Below are 26,251 nucleotides of genomic sequence, written 5' to 3'. Positions count from 1 at the left end.
CCTCCGTCCAGGTGTTTTGGACTTCCACTCCCACAATTCATAACAGCCTGGGAGTGGGAGTCCAAAACATCTGGATGGAGGGCCGAACTTTTTCTCCTTGTGCCTCTCTCCCGCAATCGAGACTTCCAGGGCTGTTGTTTACCTCAACTTCCTTTGCTTCGCCCGATGCCAACTCGCAGCGGAAGTTGTTGTAATACGGGCCACGGCCTTAACTGCTTACAGCCCGGCTCTGTCCATCTTTTTCGCAGTTGAGAGGGTGGGGGTGGCTCTCACGCAGAGCAGGATAGGTTTGGCTCTGAAGTAAAGCCTATAGATTAGGCCCAGCCTCCAGACTTCCGATTTCCAGATAAGAGGTACTCCATCTGTTTATATTATACTCGCCATCCCTTGCCACGCGTTGCTGTGGCCCAGTCTGGTGATCTGGAAAACAAAGTAACGAGAAAGTGTTGGTTTCTAATATATGTGATGTCTTTGTGCTTGTGGAGAAACAGTATTTCTTGTTAAGTTCTTGTAGGTTTTTTCGGGCTATATGGCCATGTTCTAGAGGCATTCTCTCCTGACGTTTCGCCTGCATCTATGGCAAGCATAATAATATAATATAGTATATTGTATATACATATAATATTTATAATATTATAATGTAATACAATGTAATACTAGTAATAATAATTCAATATTATAATTATAATTATATATTTAATTACATGTAATATTACTAACAATATTACAATATAATGGTATAGTGCAATATAGTAATATATACTGATATTGTACCTTGCTAATAATATAATATATTGTATGAAAATATATATTGTAAGCCGCTCTGAGTCCCCTTCAGGGTGAGAAGGGCGGCATATAAGCGCCGTAAATAAATAAATAAATAATAAGCATCCTCAGAGGTAGTGAGGTCTGTTGGAAATAGGAAAAAGGGTTTATATATCTGTGGAATGACCAGGGTGAGACAAAGGGCTTTTGTCAGTTGGGCTAGGTGTGAATCTTTCCACTGACCACCTTGATTAGCATACAATGGGCTGACTGTGCCTGGAGCAAACTCTTCTTGAAAGGTGATTAGATGTCCCTGCCTGTTTCCTCTCTGCTGTTTTTGCTGTTGCAATTTTAGAATTTTTTAATACTGGTAGCCAGATCTTGTTCATTTTCATGGTTTCCTCCTTTCTGTTGAAATTGTCCACATGTTTGTGTATTTCAATTGCTTCTCTGTGTTGAAATTGTCCACATGTTTGTGTATTTCAATGGCTTCTCTTGTGTATTTCAATGGCTTCAATGGTGGTTGTGAGAGTGGTCCAGCATTTTTGTGTTCTCAAATAAAATGCTGTGTCCAGGTTGGTTCATCAGGTGCTCTGCTATGGCTGATTTCTCTGGTTGGAGTAGTTTGCAGTGCCTTTCATGTTCCTTGATGCGTGTCTGGGTGCTGCATTTGGTGGTCCCTATGTAGACTTGTCCACAGCTGCATGGTATACGGTAGACTCCTGCAGAGGTGAGAGGATCCCTCTTGTCCTTTGCTGAACGTAGCATTTGCTGGATTTTCTTAGTAGGTCTGTAGGTGGTTCGTATGTTGTGTTTCCTCATCAGCTTCCCTATGCGGTCAGTGGTTCCCTTGATGTATGGCAGGAACACTTTTCCTCGGGGTGGATCTTCATCTTATTCTCGTGACTTGTTCTTGGTCATGTAGCTCTTCTGATGTCTGAGGTGGAGTATCCATTGGCCTGTAGAGCCCAGTTGAGGTGGTTCAGTTCATCTTCAGTATTTCTTGTTGTTTCTTTGTCAGTGTTGACGTGGAGATTGTCTGGTTTGCCTACTCTGGAACATGCAACATATCATTGCCCTTCTTTAGGGGTCCCTTTCAAATCTATGATACTATATCTGTGTGTATGTGTGAATCATATATATCTATATTTATGACTGGATGGCTCATTGTCAGGAGGGCTTTGATTACATTTTCCTGCCCTGGTGAAGAGAGTTGGACTGGGTGGCCTTAAGTATTTTCTGTTGGTTGTGGGGGTTCTGTGTGGGAATTTTGCCCCAATTCTATCATTGGTGGGTTTCAGAATGCTCTTTAATTGTAGTGAACTATTAATCCCAGCAACTACAAATCCCAAATGTCAAGGTCTATTTCCCCCTAACAGAGGTGACCCTAGGTAATTTTCAATGGTAAGCAAACAGTATTTTGCCCCCCCCCCCCCAACCAATCACTGATATATATTTTCTGTTCGTCGTGGGAGTTCTGTGTGCCATATTTGGTTCAATTCCATCACTGGTGGAGTTCAGAATGCTCTTTGATTGTAGATGAACTATCCATCCCAGTAACTACAACTCGCATATGTCAAGGTCTATTTTCCCCCAAGAGCACCTCAAGAGCGCCCCTGGGCAAAATCAACTATACTCCAAATGCTTACTTTGCATAATGGGTTGAGCAGCCCCTGCCCCCAAACTCCATCTGTTTTCATGTTTGGGCATATGGAATATTCGTGCCAAGTTTGGTCCAGATCCATCATTGTTTGAGTCCACAGTGCTCTCTGGATGTAGATGTACTACAACTCCCAAACTCAATGTCAATGCCCACCAAACCTTTCTAGTGTTTTCTCTTGGTCATGGGAGTCCTGTGTGTCACCTTTGGTTCATTTCCATCATTGGTGGAGTTCAGAATGCTCTTTGATATTAAGTGAACTATAAATACCAGCAACTACAACTCCCAAAAGACAAAATCAAATTTTTTTGAGTGAAGGACATACATTGGACTGTTAGGTGTCTTGTGTCCAAATTTGGTGTCAATTCGTCCAGTGGTTTCTGAGTTCTGTTAATCCCACAAACGAACTTTACATTTTTATTATATAAATGAATGAATTACAGCCAAGAATTAGGATCCATGATGTTCTGTAAGTGCGTTTTCAGCATATGAGGTGGTGTAAATTACATGGTCTTTTGGGAGTGAGAGAGTACTTGGAATATTGGACGGGAATGATAATTGGCTGAGATTGTTGTAAGTTTTTCGGGCTGTATGGCCATGTTACAGAAGCATTATCTCCTGACGTTTCGCCTGCATCTGGCAAGCATCCTCAGAGGTTGTGAGGTTTGTTGGAAACTAGGAAAACAATCTCGATAAAAGAGAGAGACATAATTATTACTATTTAATACATTTATGTACCACTTTTCTCCTCCTAAGAGAACTGAAAGCGGTTTCCAACACTATAAGGCAAAATTCAATGCTGTACATGCATATGAAAAGCAAAAAGTAATAGCAAGACAATAACATAGAATTATAAAACAACCTAACCCAATTAAAACATAAACATAAAATAACATTTAGACATCACACTGGCAACGAAGATCCGCATAGTTAAAGCAATGGCATTCCCCATAGTCACCCATGGATGTGTGAACTGGACCATAAGGAAGACTGAGTGAAGGAAGATAGATGCTTTTGAACTGTGGTGCTGGAGGAAAATTCTGAGAGTACCCAGAAGATCCACCTTCAGGAAATAAAACCTGACTGCTCATTGGAGGGAAGGATGTTAGAGGCAAAGATGAAGTACTTTGGCCACATAATGAGCAAACAGGAAAGCTTAAAGATGCTTGGGGAAATGGAAGGAAAAAGGAAGAGGAGCCGAACAAGGGCAAGTTGGATGGATGGGATCCTTGAAGTTACTGGCTTGACTCTGAAGGAGCTGGGGGTGGTGATGGCCTACTGGAAGCTTTAACGTGGGCTGGTCCATAAGGTCACGAAGAGTAGGAAGTGACTGAACGAATTAACAACAACAAGGAAAACATGGCCATGCAGCCCAAAAAGCCTACAACAACCCAGTGATTCTGGCTATGAAAGCCTTCAACAATAAATTGGCTGAGAATCTTTGAAAATTAGTGGCTGGCAGCTGAGAGTATGAGTTGCAGGTGGACTGTGTTTGTTGTAGGGTGTAGAAAGTAGAAAGCAGTGTAAGCATTTTTTTTTGTTCGTTTGTTTAGATGAAGAGGATGTTGGTTAGGCAAGTGGCTTGTATGGGTGACAGTAACATACAAGAAAATGCTTTTCTGCAATCATATGCTTTTGTGCACTGAATAATTTCAATATTTTTTGCACTGCTATTAATAATAACATGGGTTTTTCATATTTATTTATTTACTTCACTACTACCAGTATTTGCAGATACAAATATATTGAGATATATTTGTATCTATGGTAGAAATCATACAGCTGTTGTTGCATCACTTCTGTCCTCCTCATCTGTTCAGGACCGGCCTATCTTTGTGGCTGCATCCTCCCCTACAAGCCCACATAGTCCTTAAGATCTTCCGGAGATGCTCTTCTCTCGCTCCCGCCCTCATCTCTGGCACGGTTGGTGGGAATGAGGGAAAAAGCATTCTCAGTGGTGGCCCCTCGTTCCTGGATATATTAGGCTGGCACCCTCCCTATCCACATTCTGTAAGGATTTGAAGACATTGATGTTTTGTTGTGCATTTGATTGACGATTCCTTGATAGATGGTCCCTAACCATGATCTGAACTCAAGTTCCTATATTTGATTACTATATTTTAAAGTTAAGCTGAAATGATCCTGTTATAATTGCTCTATTCCTATGCTACTATTCATTCTATCCACTTTTTGACCAGCCTATCCTCTAACTTGTTTGCATATTGGTCCCCTTCTCCTGCAAAAAATGAGACTAGAGGTATCCATGTTGTTGCTTATGATGCTTGGTTATAATTGTTTATGATGATGCTGTTCTTAAGTTGTTTTAATATTTTACTGTTTTGTTTTTAATTGTATGTTGCCTTGGGCTTGGCCCCATGTAAGCTGCCCGAGTCCCTTTGGGGAGATGGAGGCGGGGTAGAAAAATAAACAACTTCCTCCTCCTCCTCCTCCTCCTCCTCCTCCTTCTAGTGCAGTGGTTCTCAACCTTTTTTTGACCAGGGACCACTTGACCAGGGACCACTCTCCAACATTAGTACTAAAAGGGTTGCTAACTTTAATTTGATTTGGGATGCTGATTCAGAAAATTGCATTGTCTAGACCACAACAGCTCAGAACATATGCTATGGTCAGCGACAGGGAAGGAGTGTCAGGCAGCGTAAAAGGAGCGGAAGTTAAACAAACAAACAAACAAACAAATAAATAAATAGGAGGGTCATGGACCAGATTTTCGTCCTCACGGCACACTGGTGGTCCTCGGCCCACAAGTTAAGAACCACTGTCCTAGTGCAACAACATGACATAGATGTTGTTCTGTGCCTTCAAGCCATTTGCAACTTATAGAGACCCTACAACAGGGTTTTCTTGGCAAAATTTTCTCAGAAGGGACTGTTATGTTCAAATCATAAAACAGGAATGAAATTCATAACAATTTCTAATAATGATCAAGTGTTCCATGGGAAGTGAGAGTAGTCCTGAGATTTATATCACATTAGCACACAAAGTGGCTGTGGTGGCGCAGCAGGTTAAACTGCTAAGCTGTAGAACTTGCTGATCGGAAGGTCAGTGGTTTGAATCTGAGGATGGCGTGAGCTTCTGTTGTTAGCCCCAGCTTCTGCCAACCTAACAGTTTGAAAACATGCAAATGTGAGTAGATCAATAGCTATAGCTCCGGTGGAAAGGTAATGATGCTTCATGGAGTCATGCCGGCCACATGACCCAGTGGTTCTCAACCAGTAGGTCTCCAGATGTTTTGGTCTTCATCTTCCAGAAATCCTATCAGCTGGTAAACTTCCAGAAATCCTATCAGCTGGCTGGGATTTCTGGGAGTTGTAGGCCAAAACACCTGGAGACCCACAGCTTGAGGACCACTGAGATGTCTACAGACAATGCTGGCTCTTCAGCTTATAAATGGAAATGAGCACTGGTGATTAACGGACCACAGGTTGGGAACCACTGCATTAGAAAGATCTATCTGCCACAGGAAGTTAAAAACCAAAGGTCTGCCTAAATGAAAATAATTTTGCTTGCTGTTGGAAAGAGATTAGATAGGGCCAGTTGAGCCTTCTATGAGAGGCATTTGTACAAGTTTAGAACAGCCACTAAGAAGGGTCTTTCCCCATATCCTTGCCAAATGTGTCTATGATAGTGGCCAAAGAAAAAACATTTCCCAAAATTGCTTGAAAGTTAGGCAGGCTCATAGAAAGACATACGGTTTTTCCAATAGTCTTGACTCAAGATGTATAGGAAGTGACCAGCACTTTGAACTTGGCCTAGAAACAAATCAATATCTAGTGAAGGTATTGCAATATGAGAGTAATGTTTTACCTGTAATCAGCTCTGGTCAAAAATTTGGTTGACTACAGCATTTTGGACTTGCAGTTTATGAACAGTTTCCAAAGGCAACCCTGCACAGAGTGTCTTACAATATTCCAAATGGGGTGTAATCAAGGAATGTGTTACCATAACCAGATCTGGCCTCCATGAAGGTGCACTACTGTTCTCTGTTGTAATCTGAGCATTCAGGCTCTGATTTCTGGGTCCCGAAGTACATCCAAGTTGTGACCTTCTGGTAGAGTGAAACTTCATTTATCACAGGTTGAATCCCTATTCCCTAATCTGCCTTCTGATTTACTGGGAGCACATCTGTTTTGTCTGGTTTAAGGGTCAGTTTGTTGGCTCCCATCCAATCCACTACTAACTGCAAACAGAGGTTCATCTTCCTTGAGGTTTGATGGTAGGAGATATAAAGTTGGGTGTCATTAGCATACTGGTTGCATTCAACCTCAAAACTCTGGATAAGCTCTCAACAATTTTATAGAAATATTAAATAACATATGGGACAGTCTTAATAGGAAGTAGTTGAACAAGAACCCCCATAATCATTTCTGAGTTCTCCCCTCAGTTGCAAAACAGCGGTTCCAAATTCCATCCCACAGAAGCAACTCAGAAGGATACCATCTTATTGAAAACTGCTGATGAGCTTGGCAGAACAAATAGGGACACATTTCTCCAGTCCAATGCCCTGCATTAGTCATCAAGATTCATCAAGATTATCAAAACAGTTTCTGTCCTATAACCAGACCAGAAGCCAGATTGAAATGTACCGGTAATCTGTCTCATTCTGGAATCCCTGGAACCTAGAGGCCTATAAGTTTGCTCAAGAAAAGAATATTGGAGACTGATCAGTCATTCTCCAAGATGGTAGGGTCTTTTTTTTTCGAGTAAAGGTCTTACCAGACCTCTTTAAAGCAGGCTGTGGCGCTGCCTCGCCATAGTGAGGAAATTAGCTATGCCTCTTACCCAGTCATCTAACCCCCTCTGGCTACTTTTATGAACCAGGAAGGACATGGTCCAGTAGTGGCATCACTAAGGTTGGTGTCACCCAGTAGGTCACTTGTGGTGTCACTCCTTGGACCTCAGTCATATGCTGGGGGAAAAAAAATCTTTACAAGACACTTAAAAAACAGAATTACTCGTTTGACAACATAATCTTAAATGGGCTTACTAAGATGTTTGCACAATCAAGGGGATCCAAGCCCTATCGGATAAGTACTTTTTGTCCCTGTTATTGTTGAAGAGCTGCTACATCCATCTCTAAATGAAAAATTGTCTGAAACCAGTCTGAAATAATATATCCGTATGTGTGTGTGTGTACGTTGGCCACCAATAGATTCTTAGTGTCACATGTTATATTTAATTTTTTTTAGGTCTCTGAAGTACACTGGAACTGCTCTCTTCCATAGAAGAGAGGTCACAGCAGCACAGTTACATAGGGATGGAAGGACCAACTGAATTCCTCCACAAATCAGAGGGCAGCTCTAATCACATGAGATTAGGCAGTCCCGTTGGCCCCCCAATATGTGACAGGGGGAGATGCCAATTACATATAAGCAGGTTAACACCCTGTCCCTCCTTTGCTTGACCAATCCTTCTGCCCTCACTGCATAATGGGCCGGATAGGAAACCCCTTCCCCTTTAGCAAGGGTTTTTTCACCTACCTGCACTGCATCTTGATGGAATGGGAAAATGGGCTTTGGGTGGTGTCCTAAATAAGTCTATCCCTCTCAATGCAGATAATGATTTGTGGGGGGAAATTTAGTTGGTACCTTGGCACCTCTCTCCTTTTTGGTTGTAGGATTACCCCTGGAATGACCTCACTAGGTTCTGAGACTTGTGGGAAGGCTGGGAAAGAGATCACTCTTAGGGTTGGCTGGGACAACAACAACTTACTCTCCATTATAAAAACACATGCTTTAAGGAAAGGGATCCTGGGCTGGCCTTCCAGAATATGAACCGATAAGGGCATCCTATTGGACTGTCCCTCGAGATGAGGAAGTTGTCACAGAAGTGATACCTGTCCCTCGGCCGAGACTCACATCAAGTTGCTCTCCACCTTATAGAATAATCTCCAGAACAAATAAACTGAAAAGTTTAGGTTCATGAAATCGCCTTATTTCAGTCCAACTTTTGTGCTTGGGCCCTGTTATTTAGCTGTTGGTATTCAGTTACCACTTCCGCTCACCCAAATAAATGCACCAATTTTGATATAATTGAAAGTTGGGGATCATTTTTTCTTGTGCATCAGTCAAGCCAGGTCTTTTCCACTGTTCCATATTTTATCTCAAAATCCCAAGAACTAATATGTTTATGGATAGAAAACTTTTGGGGAAATTGTACTTTATTTGGAATTTTTGTCACAGTACATTCAGTTTTAAAAGTGCTTGTTCCTTTGAAAGTGAGAAGGACTGTATCAGAAATAGTAAAGGAAGCTCCTGTTGCACTTGCAGGGTTTTTAAAAAAATCATATTAGCATCACTACTTTGCATGATGACCAAAGTAGTACAGTATCCAAAGATATTAATGTTCTCCCACTTTTCATTCCTCCACCCCCACAGTGCTTGAAAATATTTTGAGAAACAAAGAATGTAAACCCACTCACATTTGGTATTGAGGGCATTTTTCAAAAGCATTGATTTTGTGTCTAGATGTGTATGTATGTGCAACTTCATGCATTACCACAGGGTTTTCTTAGGGAAGGAATAACCTGAGGTGGTTTTCCAATTCCTTCCTCTGAAATAGAGCATATGCACACTGTATTTATTGGCAGTTTCTCACCCAAGTACTAATCAGTGGTGACCCTAGTTAGCTTCTAAGATCAGACAGATCCGGTGTCTTTAGATACCAACTCTTAAAAATGGCATAGCTCTGCATTTGATTTGTTATGTCTCTCACCAGCTCAAGTTTCCTTTGAATGGCTACAAAGGCTGATGTGTTGCTGATGCAGTAAGAGGCATTCTTCTTTAGACAAGAGGAAAGACCAGTTTGGGTTTTCTTTGCAATGTAAGTATTTTACAAAACAGAATTGAGACCTTTTACTTCCAACAGCTTAGAACAGAATATAATAAGAGTGTAATGTTTGCAAAATATATTGTTCCTGTAATGTTGTTTATGAAAAAACTGTAGTATACTTGGGACAGGAGCAGGGATGAAGTTACTCTAATTAGTCACATGAATAGGAGTTCCAAATTGAACTACATCTACTGTTTTCCTTTCCAGATAGCTTAGGGTGTTAGTTTTGAATGAAAGGTACTGACTGTGGCTCCATGAAGGGAAAATAAAACAAAATAGTTAAAGCCAGAATTTTAGAGCTGACAAAGCATTTTGTCACATAAAATCACTAATTCAGAGGGAAACAAGAAAAAAGCATTACTAGCAATCAGTATGTGCAGAAGAAACAGTTTACTGGATGGTGTTGAGCATCTTAATTCTGGGGTTTTTTCCTTGGCTATTTGTGATTTGAAAATGTTGGTTCTGTCCTAGGAGCTTGGTTACTGTTGGCTCATAAACACAGCAGAGCATTCCATTACCTTATGGGTTATTATGATTCAGTGTGGGTGGCACCATTTGATGCTTGAATCATTTCGGCTGCAACTGCCATTAAGCTGGCTTACTTTTATGGGCAAGAAAATAACCTTTCCTTTTACTGTTCAGAAATGTACATTTGGTCTAATGTGCACTTACAGGAAGCAAGCCAAGTGTGCTTAGATCCATAAAGTATTTACTTGATTCATGAATTAAATGCATTTCTGATACAAAGTTTATGTAAGTTGTTGCAAATATAAGTTCTTAAATTAAAGGGTATTTCTCATATATTCTTTTTTTAAATTTAAAGATGCCATAGCTAATTGCAACATTTTATTCAGTTTGATAAGCTACCATAGGATGTCAAATGGTCAAAAAAATCAAGCCTTATCAGTTAAACAAGTCTCTGGGGGGAGAAAGGCGGGATTAAAATGAAGTAAATAATAACAATTAATAAAATACATTATTTTTATTTTAAAGTAGTAAATATCCTGAACAGCAGAGTTCTTGTACTAAATAAGTTAACTAAATTGTTTCCAAGTAACACTTCACTTTTTAATTTTTAATTGGACCCAGTATCAAAGCTTTCACTGGAGCATTCATTTGGACACATGGACAGATGCTTCCCGTAACCACAAAGATGGAATGAAACTTGTTCTAAAGCAGTGACTTTTGCTACTGATGTTCAGTTGTATTTTTATCTTAGATGAGCTGGAGATTGTCAAGCAAAATGTATTGTACTGCTAGTTTTTGCCCTGACAACACTTAGTGGGGATGGTTGATTTATTTTGTGTGTGTGTGTGTGTGAAAGGGAAGGAGTTCAGGCACCACTCCTACCTATGCTAATGAAGTACGTGATGCAGCAATACAAAAGGTGTCCCTCAGGAAATTTGAACAGGCAGTTCCCACTAAAAGAAATTTAACCAGATTTCACAAAGTTATATAATGTATAATAAATAAGCCTCCTGTTGTTGCTTTATGACAGCCACTTACTCCGAAAAAGGCTGCTGATCAGAGTTAAAATAAAAATGCTAACTGAAAATGCTGTATCACATCACTGTGTCTATAAGCATTGAGCATATCAATTTTTAAAAGCAGAAAAGCTGACACAAGAATTGAATGTGTGTTCCTCAATTCCAGGGAGTGGACTAGATGGCCCTTGTGGTCTTGTAACATATGTGGCTAAAAAACAGTGCCTAAGATTCTCATGGGGGGGTGGGGGGGAGAGACCTACTGATGTTTGCATATGGTAAATCAAAAATCACTATAAATCAACCATCACCACCAAAAAGTTGGAACACTTTAGTTCTAAAGAACTCACAGTGTAATTTGGGGAGGGGGTTGGAGGATTAAAAGTTTAATTCTGAGGGACACACAGTCTTTCCAACAAGGCGATCTTTCTAATAGAAATACATAGTGATCCAGTTGTGCTTGACCAAAAAAAACCCCATTTAAATCTACTGGCTTGATACCTTGACACTGTGTGGCTTTAATGTTAGAGGAATACCATTCTTACATTCAATACCATGCTCTGAATTCCAAACCTAGGCCCTGCGAATTGGGTAACTGCGACTAGATTCTATTTATCACTCGCATTTCAACAGACATTACTGAGAAAGTAGAAGCCAAAATCTACATGCAATGTTTCAAATCACTGAATTAAATCTACTTCAGACAGTTTCTACCTGATAACTTGGGTTTTTTTCAATGCCAAATCACTTTTCCTGAGTCCTAGAAAGAAGGAAAACTGAGATGTAGTAAGGAAAATTGAGATATAAATTAAATAAATAATTTGTTTCTTATTTGCTGTGATGGTCTCCTGAATAATATAGCTACTGGTATATCTAGAAGACAAAATATTTGTATAGTGGTTATGTGGTTATGAGTATAAGGAAATAAGGTTCACGTTTTGCTTTTTTTTAGAAAATACATTCCTGCCAGTGTCTACCATCGACTAAGATTTTGTCCAAAACATTATCATCAGTAAATTTAAATGTCAGACCCCAAATGGTAAGTACTGTTGCCCTTTAACAGCTTTTAATTAGTAGAACTATACAGAATAGCAGTTCTGTATTCACAGCTACAAATGTTCAGACACCTTTTCATAGGTTTCTTCATTATGGAAAGATATTGATGGACTTGTGTATTTTCTGGGGATAAATAATTGCCATATATTAATGTGTTGTGCTGCATGCCAGTACATAAGGGCTTCTGAAGCAAACATCAGAATTGGTACTTTATGAAATACACATTTCTCAATATGCTCTATAAAAAATTTATTTCAAATCACCAGTACAAGTACTGTTCCAAATACATGCAATTTTGTAATAGAACTGCTTTGTGCAGCTGTACTAATTGGTTAAACTAAGAAACAGTTGCACAATGTTTCCTGTTTTCCTCCTGCAATAGCTTCTTTGCTTAGCATCAACACATTCCCACTGTATACTTGATTTTTGTTAAAAATCACATTTCTGATAAATGCAGGTAATTGGTTTGTATCCAACAGTAGTAGAAGAACAAAATAATAATACACAGATATTTTACCATGCCTATTTTATCCAGTTAACACTTATTCTATATGTTACACAAGAGAGCCATAAAAAGATGTATGTGCACACTGATTTTTGATCTAGTAGCAGAAAAAAAACTTTATTTTTGTAATGGAAACAACTGTCCTCTACCATTTTTAGCATGCGCACGCGCACACACACCCTTGCATTTTGCATCCATAGATTTAGCCAACCATGGCTCAAAAATATTGAGAAAAAATCCCCAAAACAAACTTTATTTTTTGCCACCAGGCATTAACAGTGATGTGTAGCCATACCTTGCTGTAGCCTCCTGCCATTTCACATATCTTCAGGCTGGTACATGTTTGAGTTCTTCATCATTTTATATAAGGATACATAGTGTATATACTGTTATATACCAAAGTCTGTGGATGCTCAAGTCCCATTATATACAATGGAATACAGAGTACTTCAAAATAACGGCCCCAATTTCAAAACAGCGCAGTTCACAATGGCAACATGTTACAATTACGCAAACAGTTACCAACAGTTTAAAGAGTAATCAAGTTATCAAGATTTACTGACCATTTTATAAAAACACTATGCGCCCTCCACCTGCTTTATGGACAATATTGGGACAATAGTGGAACACAAAATGCCTTATGACTGAGGCTATGCTCTGTTTGTATACTGGGAGAGTAATCTTGCAGTAATAATTTGAAAAACTATACCTTTCAAGTGGTAAGAGTTTCATTCATGAGCAGCTTGCGTTTATAGTGATAGTGATTTCAAATTGGGTCCGTCAAGTCCATCCTGTATAATGGGACTTGAGCATCCACAGGTTTTGGTATAAACGGGGCTGGGATGGGATGGGGGGCTTCTGGAGCCAAATCTCATTGATTGCCCCTTGTAGCAGTCTTTGGGTACATGATGTAACCACCTAAATGAATTCCAATGTAGAAATATTTTATAACATAAATTAAATAAATATAATTATATCCAAAGTTATTGTTTACGATGCAGGGTCTTGTATGTAGTCCAACAGTATGAAGTCTTGATTGAGAGAATGGTCAGGTCTGAATTGCCCCCTTTCTGTGGTTACTCTGATTTTATACAAGTACACTGTGCTTTAAAATATGCTGTGTTCTCTCCTCCCTTCCCTTCCCCAGCACCACCTATGCTTCCTAGACGTATTTCTAGGGTGGCTGAGTGCATCTTTTTCATCCTTGCAATGCCTAGTTGGGGTTAAAATTGGATCTGCAGTAAAAAATATTCTCGGATCACCCCAACAACTGTCCCTTCTCTCAGTCCAACCACCATCCCAGGCACGATTGGAGAGGATGCCAGAGAGGGCCTTTTCAGTGGCTGCCCCTGGAACCTTCTCCTTAGTGAAGCCAGAATAGCACCCTCCCTGTTGTCCTTTCAGCAGCAGGCTAACATCTTTTCATTCCTGCAAACTTTTAAAGAAGAAAGCTTTTAAGTACGAGCCGGGAGATGCTGTGTGGTCATTTAAGTATTTTAATAGTTTTTAATAATTTTGTGTGCATTTAACTATTTATTTATTTATTTATTAAATTTATTTCTATCCTGCTTTATCTCCCCCCAAGGGTACTCAAAGCAGCTTAACATAAAAGCATCTGCAAAACCATTTAAAATATACAGATATGCGAACATTAAAACAGGATTAAATATAAACAGTATTTTTAAATTCCCAGTTAAAAACTATTAAAATAAATTCAAAGTTAAAAACCACAGCACCCCTGAATTGATCTTAAAAACCTTCATATTTAAAAGCCTTCCTGAATAAAAAGGTTTTAGTCTACTGCCAGAAGGACAGCAGGGTTCTCTGGGGAGGGGTTTCCAGAGTCAAGGGGTAGCCACGGAAAAGGTCCACTCTCTTGTACCCACCAATCATGCTTGAGATGGAGGTGGGACCAAGAGAAGGGCCTCTCCTGAAGATTTCAGGGCTCAGGCAGGTTCATACAAGGAGATGCGATCAGCCCAATAGCCTGGATCTGAACTGTCTAGAGCTTTAAAGGTCATAACCAGCACTTTGAATTGTTCCCGGAAACAGACTGGTAGCCAGTGAAGCTGCTGCAATGGGTGGGGGGGGGGGTTGTCTGCTCCCTGTAGCCAGCCTCAGTTAGCAGCCTGGCTGCAGCTCTATGGACCAGCTGAAGTTTCCGAGCACTCTTCAGAGGCACTGCCACGTAGAGCATGTTACAGTAATCCAGGCAGGATGTAACTAAGGCATGTACCACTGTGGCCAGATCTGGCTTTTCAAAGAATGAGTACAGTTGGTGCACAAGTTTTAATTGTGCAAACACCCTCGTAGCCACCACTGATACCAAAGTCTTCAGGTTGAATGCTGAATCCAGGAGGACCCCCAAACTGCAAACGTGTGTCTTTAGGGAAATGGTAACCCATCCAGCACAGGCTGAATCCCTATTTCTTGGTCTGCCTTTCGACTGACCAGGAGTACTTCTATCTTGTCTGAAGTAAGTTTCAATTTGTTTGCCCTCATCCAGTCCATTACTGATAGCAGGCATTGGTTTAGGGTCAGGACAGCTTCCTTGGCATTAGGTGAAAGGAGTAGTAGAGTTGGGTGGCATCTGCATATAGGCCACACCGTACTCCAAAACTCCAGATGACCTCTCCCAGCAGTTTCATGTATATGTTAAACAGCATGGGGGACAAAACGGAACCCTGAGGAACCCCACAGAGCAACGGCCATGGGTCCCCCAGCACCACCTTCTGGGTACGGCCCTCTAAGAAGGACCAGAGCCACTGTAAGCCCCCCACTCCCATCCCGGTGAGACAACCCAGAAGGATACCATGGCCAATGGTATTGAAAGCTGCTGAGAGATCCAAGAGAACCAACAGGAACATACTCCTCCTGTCTAGCTCTCTTCATAGGTCATCCACCAAGGTCATTGAAGCTGCCTCTGTTCAATAACCAGGCCTGAAACCAGAATGAAATGGATCTAGATGATCCATTTCATCCAGAAATTCCTGGTGTTGGGGGGTCACCACACCCTCCAGAACCTTCCTCGGAAATGAAAGGTTGGACACTGGCCGATAGTTGTCCATTATAGAGGGGTTCAGGGATGGCTTTTTAAATATAGGGCTAACAAATACCTCCTTTAGGCAAGTTGGAACTTTGTCTTGTTCCAAGGAGGCATTGACCACCACCTTCACCTGCTCTGCCAGTCCCCCTCTGGCCTGTTTGACCAGCCAGGAAGGACAAGGATTTAGAATACATGTGGTAGCTCTCACCTCTCCAAGGATCGTGTCCACATCTTCAGGCTGCAGAAACTGAAAAATCTCCATCAACACTGGACAAACAGGAGTCAAGGTTCATTCATTGGAACTGTGTTAATAACAGCATCCAAGTTGGAGCAGATCTGAGCAACTTTATCTACAAAGTGTCTTACAAACTATTCACAGTGGGCTGCTGAGTGATCAGGGATTTCTCCTTGAGGACCACTATGTAATAGCCCTCTGACCACTCGAAAGAGCTCAACTGGATGGCTCCTTGCAGATGCAATGGTGCCAACAAGGAATGATTTCTCTGCTGCCTCTATTGCCACTGAGTAGACTTTCAAATACTCTCTAGCCCGTGCTTGGTCAGATTTGCTTCGAGTTCTCTGACAGTGTCACTCTAGTCTCTGTCTCACTTGCTTAATCGCCGCCAACTCCTTGGAAAACCAAGCGGCTGGATTGCCTCTGCTCTGTGAGAGGAGATGTTCAGGAGCAATTGTGTCCACCACCCTGACCATTTCCCCATTCCAGAGGTCAGCCAGATCTTTTACAGAATCGCCTGCCAAGGTGACAGGGAAATCCACAAGAGCCATCAGGAATCCATCCGAATCCATAAGCCTCCTGGGGTGAACCAACTTAGTCGATCCCTCATCCCAGGAGGTTTGGAGTCCCAGAAAGTCTAAACCCAACCAGGAATATGTTCAGTTCTATTTTAATGTTTATATGTTGTAAGCTTTACAATGTAAAACTCTGTGTTGTTAGCATTTGAATCTTTAAGAGGAAAGGAGGATATAAATAACAACAATAATTGCACCATTCAATTACACTGAAAGACTTCATGCTCCCTACACGCAGCATGTGGAAATCACAACTAATCTCAGAGAGAACAGGGGGAATCAAAGGAGTGCTGATGATATTATTGTTCCTGCTAATAAAAAAACCCCAGGCATCAATGCCTAGGCTCCACTATATTGCTGTCCCAAAGTCTTTAAACATGCTAAGAGATTGAGACAGTAGGCCTGTACAGGCAGCTTTACTGCAGCGGAGCATTGCTTGAGCAAAACTGCGAGCTTTGGAATGGGCTCTTTCAAAGGATCTTTAATCTGCTTTGTGTTTTTTTTAACCTTACAGCAGATGGCAGTAGAGTAGAAGAATATTTTGTCCAGAAGTTAGTGTCTGTTCCTGTCTTTAAAATGTAGCTTAAAATATTGTTTTTCAGAACCTACTAATTTTCAAAGAATGTAGTGATTGCATAATGTTAATAATTTTGTACTAAATATTTTAATAGGAACTATTCACTTTAACACAGTCTTCAAATAGAAAAGTTTGGGATTCTAATTGCAAACATTAATGTTATTAAAAATGGTCAAAAGTCATACCACTTCTTAACTGTAATTCTCTTTCCTTGTTGAAAGAGTAAAATTTATAGTATATAAATATAATGTAAAAAACGGTACTTACATGTTCAGTTCTGAATATATTAAATGAAAAGGTGTGTATTACTGTACCAGAGTGCTTATTTTCACATCCAAGGATAGTATTATAGAACTGAATTGGTCTCAATAGTTGAGGCAAACTTTTACAGATTAAAGATATTGTTCATTATAAAATCAAGATGGTACTTTGTAGTAAAATCAAATTTGGCAGAGAATCTGCATGGTGAGGTATATAGTCTTCAAAGGAATCTAGTGCATATTAAATTCTATTTTAAAAGTTTTGCTTTGAGTGAATGTCAGCATATTTATTCATTACTTATTTACTTTATTTATACCCCACCCTTCTCATCCCGAAGGGGACTCAGAGTGGCTTTGCAAACTATAGGAAAAATTCAATGCTGAATCATACACAACGTAAACATACCATATTAAATTGTAAAACAAAGCATATAAACAGTTAAAACATATAAACAGTAAAACAGATTAAAATATATAAAGTGCCAAGACATACTTTCAAAATGTCAAGTTTTCCCATGGATGTTATTTGGACTGGAAGGTTAAAATCAAATTCTGTTACCGATAACCATAAAAACCTAGTATTTACTGCTGTGCAGTTTTCATGCTTATTGGTGCAGAATTGAATTTGCAAGAACCCTAACTGTTCAGATTGAAAGTCCAGTAACTATTGCCCTATTTCAAATCAAACAATAACATCCTATGATTGTTATGTGAGCTACTATGGTTAAAGCCTAACTAACCTCCGTTCAAAAACATGCCTCCCATGACCACAAATTGTTTTTTAAAATTTTTGAGTCATGTTGCTAATTTACTGCTTAAAAATTTGTATGAATTTGTATACATTCAGCTAATTTCTGTTTAAAAATGTGTTTCTGGGCAAAACCCTTAGTAAACTCTGATCAAGTCTCTATCTCTTCTGATGATCAGTATACATTGTTCATTGTTATAAGTGGTACTTATGTGAAATAATTTCTCATCCTTATATTGGGCCTGTACAGATAGTTCTTGTCCCCAGGATTCCAGCTTTGTTTGAATAGGCTTACTGAGAAGAACTGAATTCTTATACAATTTTGTATTTTCTTTGTGTTTTGTGTTATGAAATATTGGGAGCTCATGCCCAGTGTGGCTTTTTTAGGATTTGTATAATTGAGTAAGAAAGGACCTGAATGTACACAGGACCTAAATGTACACAGAAAAAGTTAAGTTTTCATATTACTAACTAATATGCAATTCACATTTATTTAAATTATTTAGAAAATTATGATTAATTTAACTTAATTATATATTAGTATTGTTATGTTAGGTTTCTGTATGTGAGGCATTAAATTTTGCCATAATTATGGTGAATCCTCCGCTGGGGAGAGAAAAGTGGTATGCAAGTGAAGTAAATAAATAAATAATCTTCATGGTTTGTGTGCTGACATGAAGGGTGGAATAAAATAGTGCACAGATGGGGATTGTAATGACAAACCCTTACCCAAAGATATGAGTAAATTAATAAATTCTGCAGAAATTCTATTTCCATTCAGTCCCTAATTTTACAATAGAAAACTCAGCAAAAATAAGAGAGGGCCTTGCATGCAAGCTCTCTGTGTGTGGTGTGTGCATGGAAAACAGGAGAATGCTCCCTTTCTCCCCAAGACATGGATTTTGAATGAAAGAAGCACATGTGAATCAGAGAGAGGGTCTTCTGACACCAATGGTTCCTTCCCCCTCACAAAGGAATTTTAAATCAGCACCATTTCCTTTTTAAATGAATTTTGTTGCTAGTTCACATTTTAAAATTATAGAGTTGGAATAAAACATGATGGCCATCCAGTCCAATCCCCTTGATATGCAGGAACACAATGAATGTACTTCTAACACATGACCATCTAGCCTCTGTTTCAAAAAAACCCAGAGAGAAGACTCCAATGGTGGCATATTCCATTGTTAATAAATTTTATTGTCAGGAAGTTTTACCTAATTAGGTGAAATCTATTTTCCTGTATTGTTGTAGGTTTTGGGGGCTGTATGACCATGTTCTAGAAGCATTCTCTCCTGACATTTCGCCTGCATCTATGGCAGGCATCCTCAGAGGTTTTAGGTTGTGACCTCACGGCCTCTGAGGATACCTGCCATAGATGCAGGCGAAACGTCAGGAGATAATGCTGCTAGAACATGGCCATACAGCCCCAAAAACCTACAATAACCCAGTGATTCCAGCCATGAAAGCCTTCAACAGTACATATTTTCCTGTAGTTTGAATCTATTCCTTCATGTCTTAGTCTCTGTAGCTGCAGAAAACAAACTTGCTCCCTCTTCATTCTTTGAATATTTAAAAGTGTCTATCATGCCACCTCTTAACTTTCTCTTCTTTAGATTAAACATACCCAGCTTCTAAAGCTACTCCTCATAGTGTATAGCTTCCAGACCTTTATCATTTTGGCTATCATTTTGGCCTTCTTGAATTGTGGTGCCCAGAACTGGACATAGTGCTCCAGGTGAGGTCTGACCAAAGCAAAATAGAGTGCTATTATTACTTCACTCAGTCTAGGTACTGTACTACTATTGATGCAGCCTAGAGTCATATTGGTGATTTGATTATATTTTATGCTTTCTGCTTGGCAAACCATCTTGAAGACTGTTATACAAATATTTTTAATCCATTCATGCATGTTCAGCAAAAGAAAACCAATTATTTTAAAAATGTTTGTTCACTTTAAGAAATAGGAAAATTATTTCCAGATTTATTAGAATAATTTTCACAATGTAGGATAAACAGATGTTGTTATAATTTATGTTATGATTGAAGTGAATGCAATGTCCCAATCAAATAAGAATATCATTTACTATCAAGGAAGTGTGCATGTTTTGACTGGCAATTTCACAAAGAGGAGGTGACCTCTCAATAGAACAGCATCTGGTTGATATCATTCTTGCATCATTCTGAACTTGTTGCAAAATAACTTCTCAAGGGTGTAGCCAGTACTGCAAGATCATGCTGTGTTCTGACATGGGTAGAGATACACATACATGGTAGACTGGGGGTTTAATTATGAAACCTTAAGGCAGGTTTGCCCCTTTTTGTAAATTAAGAAAATGGAAAATGGACAGAGGAAGTCCAGGGATATTAATTGAAAGTCATGGAAATTATGATTAAGATGTGTAAAGGAATTTTTTGAAATGTCTCAATAATGGAACAGTAACGCTAAAGTCAATAAAAATTGACTTGCTAGATTTTGTAGTCAGGGATTATTTCTCCTAATCAGGCACAAAGTGCAGCCCTTCTTCAACAGCACCATACTCTCAAAAATCAAAATGAGATGGAATTGGAAATAGAACTTTTTAAACAGAACTATTGTAATAAAAAGAAAAATGTACTACTTATTCTATTTATTGATTAAAATATTTATATTGCACATTATATAAAAAATTTCAAGGCAATATATAGGCAAAAAGTACTAGTCCAAAATGTACCATACAAAACAGTTGAAGCAATTTAAAACAATTCGCTTATACAGAATCAAGCCTGGAGCCTTAGCTCCACAGGCTTTTAAAAATCTTGATGCCAAAATGAATTCAACGTGGCTATCATATGGGCTCCACTGCAAACAAGTCCTTTTCCTGTGTCATGCTGCCACTAGTGGGACTCAGAGAAAGGATCTACAACTGATTCCAGTGTTCTATATGCAGGCAGTCTCCAACTTACAAACACCCAACTTACAAATGACTCATAGTTAAGAATGAGGATGAGACACCAGGAGGTCAGAGCAATCTACCCCTATCTACTTTGATATATGTTTCTTACATAAAGGCACACTTTGAACTACCCCCAGGATGTTTTCCTCCATGCTTAAGATGTCAAGAGAGCACTTGCCTTTTATCCAAACAGGACATGTCTTTAGGATCTATATATCATTTGTTTTGTTCGCAAAAAACCAAGAGTAGTAACCAGATTACATCTTACTTTTGACTTAGCAAATGAATGGCCACCATTAAAGTTCAGGACTCCTTCAACAAGGGTGTTGTCGACATCTATTGCTTTTCTCAGTAATATCTTACTCCTTGATATTTGCAAGTAGCAACATGACCACAGTCTCTGGCTTTCATTCATCACTATAGTCTGGAGGTCCAAGTCAGGGAAGATGCAGCCTTTGGTGCAACAGTACTTTCTTCTGTGACACTTATCCACCTCTGGTGAGTTAGTTAAATGGTCACCCACATGTGTGAGTCACATAGACCACAAAGAAGAACAGATTGCTTACCTATAATTGTGGTTCTTTGAGTGATCATCTGTAAATTCACACAACCTGTCCTCCCTGCTTTAGGTCACTGTCCTTACTGTGATTCTGTAAAAAGTAGAAGTAGCTGGAAGTCCACTTTTTGGTTTTGAAAAAAAAATGCTTTTGTGTTATGTTCTGCAGGAGGACTTTGAAACCTATTTAGAAGGTGCATTGCAATCCTGGGAGTTTTCAAGAAGGAACAACATTGTGTTTGGCAGGAAGAGGTGGCACACTCAAGTCTAAATGGAATTAGGGGCTGCAAACAAATTTGATTTTCCCTGGGTTTAAGACATTAAATGTATTGATTATATGTGTAAGCAGATGTTTTTGTAAGCAGATTTAAAGGGGCCATGGTGGCGCAATGGGTTAAACTGTTGAGCTGCTGAACTTGCTGACAGGAAGGTTGGCGGTTCGAATCCATGGGATGGGTTGAGCTCCCGCTGTTAGCTCCAGCTAGCCAACCTAGCAGTTAGAAAACATGCAAATGTGAGTAGATAAATAGGTACCACCTCGGCGGGAACATGACCTAGGAGGTGTCTATGGACAATGCAGTGTTTCAGCTTAGAAATAGAGATGAGCACCACCCCACAGAGCCGAAGATGAAGGAGAAGCCTTTATCTGTGTGACTGTGTTTCATTGTTTCTAGGCATTTAATGTTTGCCTTGTATCTGTATATGCTGGAATCCGCCCTGAGTCCCCTCGAGGAGATAGGGCACAATACAAATAAAGTGTTGTTGCTATTATTATTATTTACTGCTTTCACACATCAATACTAACTAACCCATTGTAAAGATCTGAAAAAAAATTATAACCTCCCATAGCCATATGAAAATATGAAGCGAGAGATATATGTCTGGGTGCTCTTGCATTTTATCCATTGCCGCAATTGTTTAAATATGCTTTATAACCAGATAATAATAATTATAATAAACTTTATTTGTTACCCCACCACCATCTCCCCAATGGGGACTCCCTTACATGAGGCCAAGCCCAAATGACAATTACAATAAAGAAAACCAAAAACACAAACTGAAACGCGAACAATAAACAATAACATCTTAGTTAAATAAAACACATGAATACATAACAATATGAAAAATAAAAAATATGCACAAGCATTATAATAGGCGGGCAACATGTAGTAATCAAGAAGACAAACTGATTAAAACTAATTAAAAAGTCAGGCGAGATAGAAGAGGGAAGCAGGTAATTTACGGAGGAGGGCTCATTCCAGCGGTATTAATATTAATTAATATAATATTAATATAATATTAATATTAGATACATTAATATTATTATTTATGCATCTGAAGAAGTGGGTTTATATAAAAGTTCATGTTAAAATAAAAATTAGTCTTAAAAGTACTATCACATTTCTTTTTAAAAAAATCTCTCTTCCGTCCTCCATTTATTTATTTATTTCTATCCCACTTTTCTCCCAGAGCAGGACTCAAAGTGACGATGTTGAATTGATGTGTCCAACTTGTTTATTTGCGGGGTGGGGTTACAAAATAGATTTTTTTTTCACTTAACAGTCAATGTTGAATGGTGTTCATATCGACGTTCAACAATGAGTGTGCACCTGGAAGATTTTTTTCACTTAACAGTCAATGTTGAATGGCGGTCATATCGACATTCAACAATGAGTGTGCACCTGGAAACCACATGCATATGTGATTGAATTGTCTAGTTGTCTTAATATTCTTGAGGGAGTTCTTTGAAGAAATACGTAACATTGCCTATCAATGATCAGTTTGTTCCAGAGTTAATGCTATTGTACATTTTCTCTGGTTCTGATGTCCAGTTATCACATAAGGAACTTGTAACTTTTTTACTTCTAGCTACTAGACTGTTATTAGAACAACAATGCTAATCTGGAAATGCAGCAATCAAGGTGCAAAAGAGGTTGATTGAAACTCCTATCTTAATGAAAATTGCATTTTAGTATTTGTATTGTTTTAACAGACTTAATAACCCCCCCCCCCCCCTTTAATGTAATGGTGACAATCCCCTGAAGTTTATTTATGGGATTTTTGCACTCATATTTCTTGAGTGTGATCTTAATTTAGAAAGCAACAGAGAAATACAATGAAAGACTACAGTGTCTACTGTGCATTCCACATTGAGATAAAAAAATAGTTTGGCATCTTGAGCACACTTGTTGAATTAATAGAGGTTTGAACAATAGACTCCTGTGAGATATCACAAGTTGCCTTTCCAAGTCCCTTTGTTTTGTCTTGTTTCTAAAATAAAATGAGGTTGTTCATTAGTTGCTAGCATTACAAGATAATGTCTCCCTGCAGACACACCACTTGGTTTTCCTCTCTTAGCCCATCTTCGTTTTAGCAGACATTGGTATTATGAAACAAGATCAGAATAATTAAAATAGTATTTTATGTGCTACAGTATTCTTTTGCAGGGTTTATGATTTCCTTTGTCTAATTTTCATAGATTTTAAGTACAACACAAAGACTGACCAATTCAGGGAATGTTCTGATTGGAAGTCCATACAGTACAGCACCAGTCATGGTCATGCAGACACACATCACAGAAGCCACAGGTTGGATCCCAGGGTAAATATGGCATGTGATTTTACTTATTCTTGCGTGTTCATATCATGTTCAACAGTATCTTCATAAATCTGGGAATACGATCATCAATATGTTACTCAATCTGTGACTGTTGTGTGCATACATGCTTCTGCTTGTATTTGGGTCCCTGGTAAAATAAACCCTATTTTTTAAAAATTATTATTGAATATTGTTTATGTACTGTAAAGAAGTTTCATTTATATATTCCTTTTGGTCTGTATCGTACAATTCTTTTCAATGTTTTCAAAGTGTGCAATGGACTTTTATATTTTGTGTTACTTGTTTTTTCTCTCTTTAAAATGTGTAAAACCTGTATGATTTTTAAGTACAGCAGTTGTTCTTACAGGTTCCGTTGCAGCCATTTACATTTCCCTTTTCTTTGTTCTAATCACTCAAGATTGCTTAAGTTCCACATAATTATAATACAAATAATTGCTTGAGTTCTATATAAGCGAAACAATACAGAATATGGAAGTGAATCTCTTGATATTATTTAAGAAAGCATTCCTTATCCCTCAGCTAGATACTCTTGCCCAAATAAGTGGCAGGATCAGCTATTGATCACCTTCTTGTAGCGAAGGAGTTCTGCTGATAGCTAAACCTGATTTCAGAATTAAGTTACAATCAGTTGACCACTGATCACAAGTCACCTTCAGATTATGATCAATTAGAATGTATAAAAATGAAGTTATTATAACATTTAGAGTGAGAATACCTTAAGTTACAAAACCCATAATGCAATGCAATAATACATATTTTGATGTCTGATTTTGGCAAAAAAAACCAAAAACCTCCCTCATATTTATAGGGACCGAAAAAGAGGCCAAGACTTCATGGAATCAGATTTTTCAGAAAGGTATGTGATGTTACATAAATGTAGCTTTCGAGTAAAATATGCTAACTATTTGAGTTTGGTAAAAAAAAATCATTTTTAACTATTGTATTTTCCACAATAACTTTATTTCTGTATTAGAACAAATGTTTTTCACCATTGCACTCATGGGCTACATTACAAACAAATTATGCAAGTCAGGATTGGGAAATCAAAATATCAGCTGCAATGAAAAAAAGATGACATAGTTAGTAGTTGCATCCATGGAAGTAGGAAGCTTCTAGCACTGAGCTACATAGTGCAACACCTAATTTCACAGAATGTACCTGTGGCAGAATATTTGTGGAGGGGTTTCACAATGCATTTGTTATAAATGAAACGTTGGCTAAATGAACTGGTGCTTTCTGCGAGTTCAGTTCTGGACTGCTGTGCATGACTAAAATGTTGGGTTGCAGCTACAAGAACTGAATTCTGTTGCTTGTTTGTAAAAAGTTGTAGAAGCTTAAAGGGTAAATATTTATAATGGTGTTAATGTGCACTTGCCATTCTCCTGTCAGTTTAAACTACAAATATAAAACTTTGTGCTTTCATCATTACTTTTAAGATTCTTTATTAAACATGTAATTAATAACTTTAAAATATGTCTATAAATACAGTAATTCCATAAATGTAATACTGTATTCATAGAATACTTTGAAGTTTTTAAATACTATGGTGAAGGGGAACTGATGTAGCCCTAGCCAACACAGTCAGTAATGAGCAATGCTGGTGGTTATACTATCTGGAAGGCTGCATGATTCTCACCCTAGTTTCATGGGTTTAATTTATTCCCAGTAGATCCGTTAAAATCAATGGTACCTCTTGGTTTCAATGGTCTACTCCAGCTCACTATTCATAGGAAATGCTGACTATATTAGAATAATCATATCTGAGTTTATTAAGCAGAAATATGCATATAATTTTTGCTTCTAGAGGCAGTCAGTTCACTTCTCCTTTATACACATTAAAGGAGTAATTCTATAACCACAGTATCTTATGTGTTCAAAATGGCAAAACAGTAGTTAGAGGATAAACAATATCTTAAAGCATTGTTTGATGCATATCTAAGGTTTTTTGAAGCTAGCAACCATTATTTCCTGATTCAGACAAAACTGGAAACATAGTTTGATGCAGATCTAAGGTATTTGCTTTTTGAAGCTAGCAACCATTATTTCTTGATTCAGGCAAAACTAGAAACTGTTTAATCTGGAACTTCCAAAGAGTCGTGTGTCAAATTTCTATCATCTTGCTTAGGGTAGCAGTGAAGTAACTGGGATGTGAATGTGTACATCTACTATCACTGAAATATTTGTGTACATTTAATCAGTCGGCCATTATTTAACTTTACTAAGAGAAAATACCAAATCATACGCTATTTTAAAAAACATTGTGACCATTAAATGCTTTGGGATAAATTATTTTCATATCAGACATATCTCACTTACTTATTTATTTTCTTGGGAAATATTTTCATTCATTTAATTTCTATTGATATAATCAAATTCCAAATTG

At 38.5% G+C, this 26,251-nt stretch overlaps 1 protein-coding gene and 1 long non-coding RNA gene across 4 annotated transcripts in view; both read left to right on the top strand.

The window, feature by feature from the left end:
- Nucleotides 1–264: 264 nt before the first annotated feature.
- Nucleotides 265–9,265, top strand: LOC137096512 (uncharacterized). Its single transcript, XR_010909515.1, has 2 exons — nt 265–353; nt 9,161–9,265. It is a non-coding gene; the product is annotated as an uncharacterized lncRNA (long non-coding RNA).
- Nucleotides 9,266–11,714: 2,449 nt separating this feature from the next.
- The window catches only part of TFDP2 (transcription factor Dp-2), a 33,356-nt gene continuing 18,819 nt past the window's right edge, over nt 11,715–26,251 (top strand). For 2 of the 3 annotated variants that reach the window (XM_067465980.1, XM_067465979.1), the window contains exons 1-4: nt 11,723–11,797; nt 21,117–21,191; nt 23,729–23,850; nt 24,677–24,724. In XM_067465980.1, coding sequence (XP_067322081.1) covers nt 11,795–11,797; nt 21,117–21,191; nt 23,729–23,850; nt 24,677–24,724 — 248 coding nt within the window. In that variant the 5' untranslated portion in view covers nt 11,723–11,794. Of the gene's footprint in view, nt 11,798–21,116; nt 21,192–23,728; nt 23,851–24,676; nt 24,725–26,251 lie in introns of all 3 variants that reach the window. The other variant, XM_067465981.1, reaches the window with a different exon arrangement.

This window comes from Anolis sagrei, chromosome 3 (genome assembly GCF_037176765.1).
Source record: "Anolis sagrei isolate rAnoSag1 chromosome 3, rAnoSag1.mat, whole genome shotgun sequence".
In the NCBI taxonomy this organism is placed as follows: domain Eukaryota; kingdom Metazoa; phylum Chordata; class Lepidosauria; order Squamata; family Dactyloidae; genus Anolis; species Anolis sagrei.
This window is presented reverse-complemented; position numbering and strand designations above follow the sequence as displayed.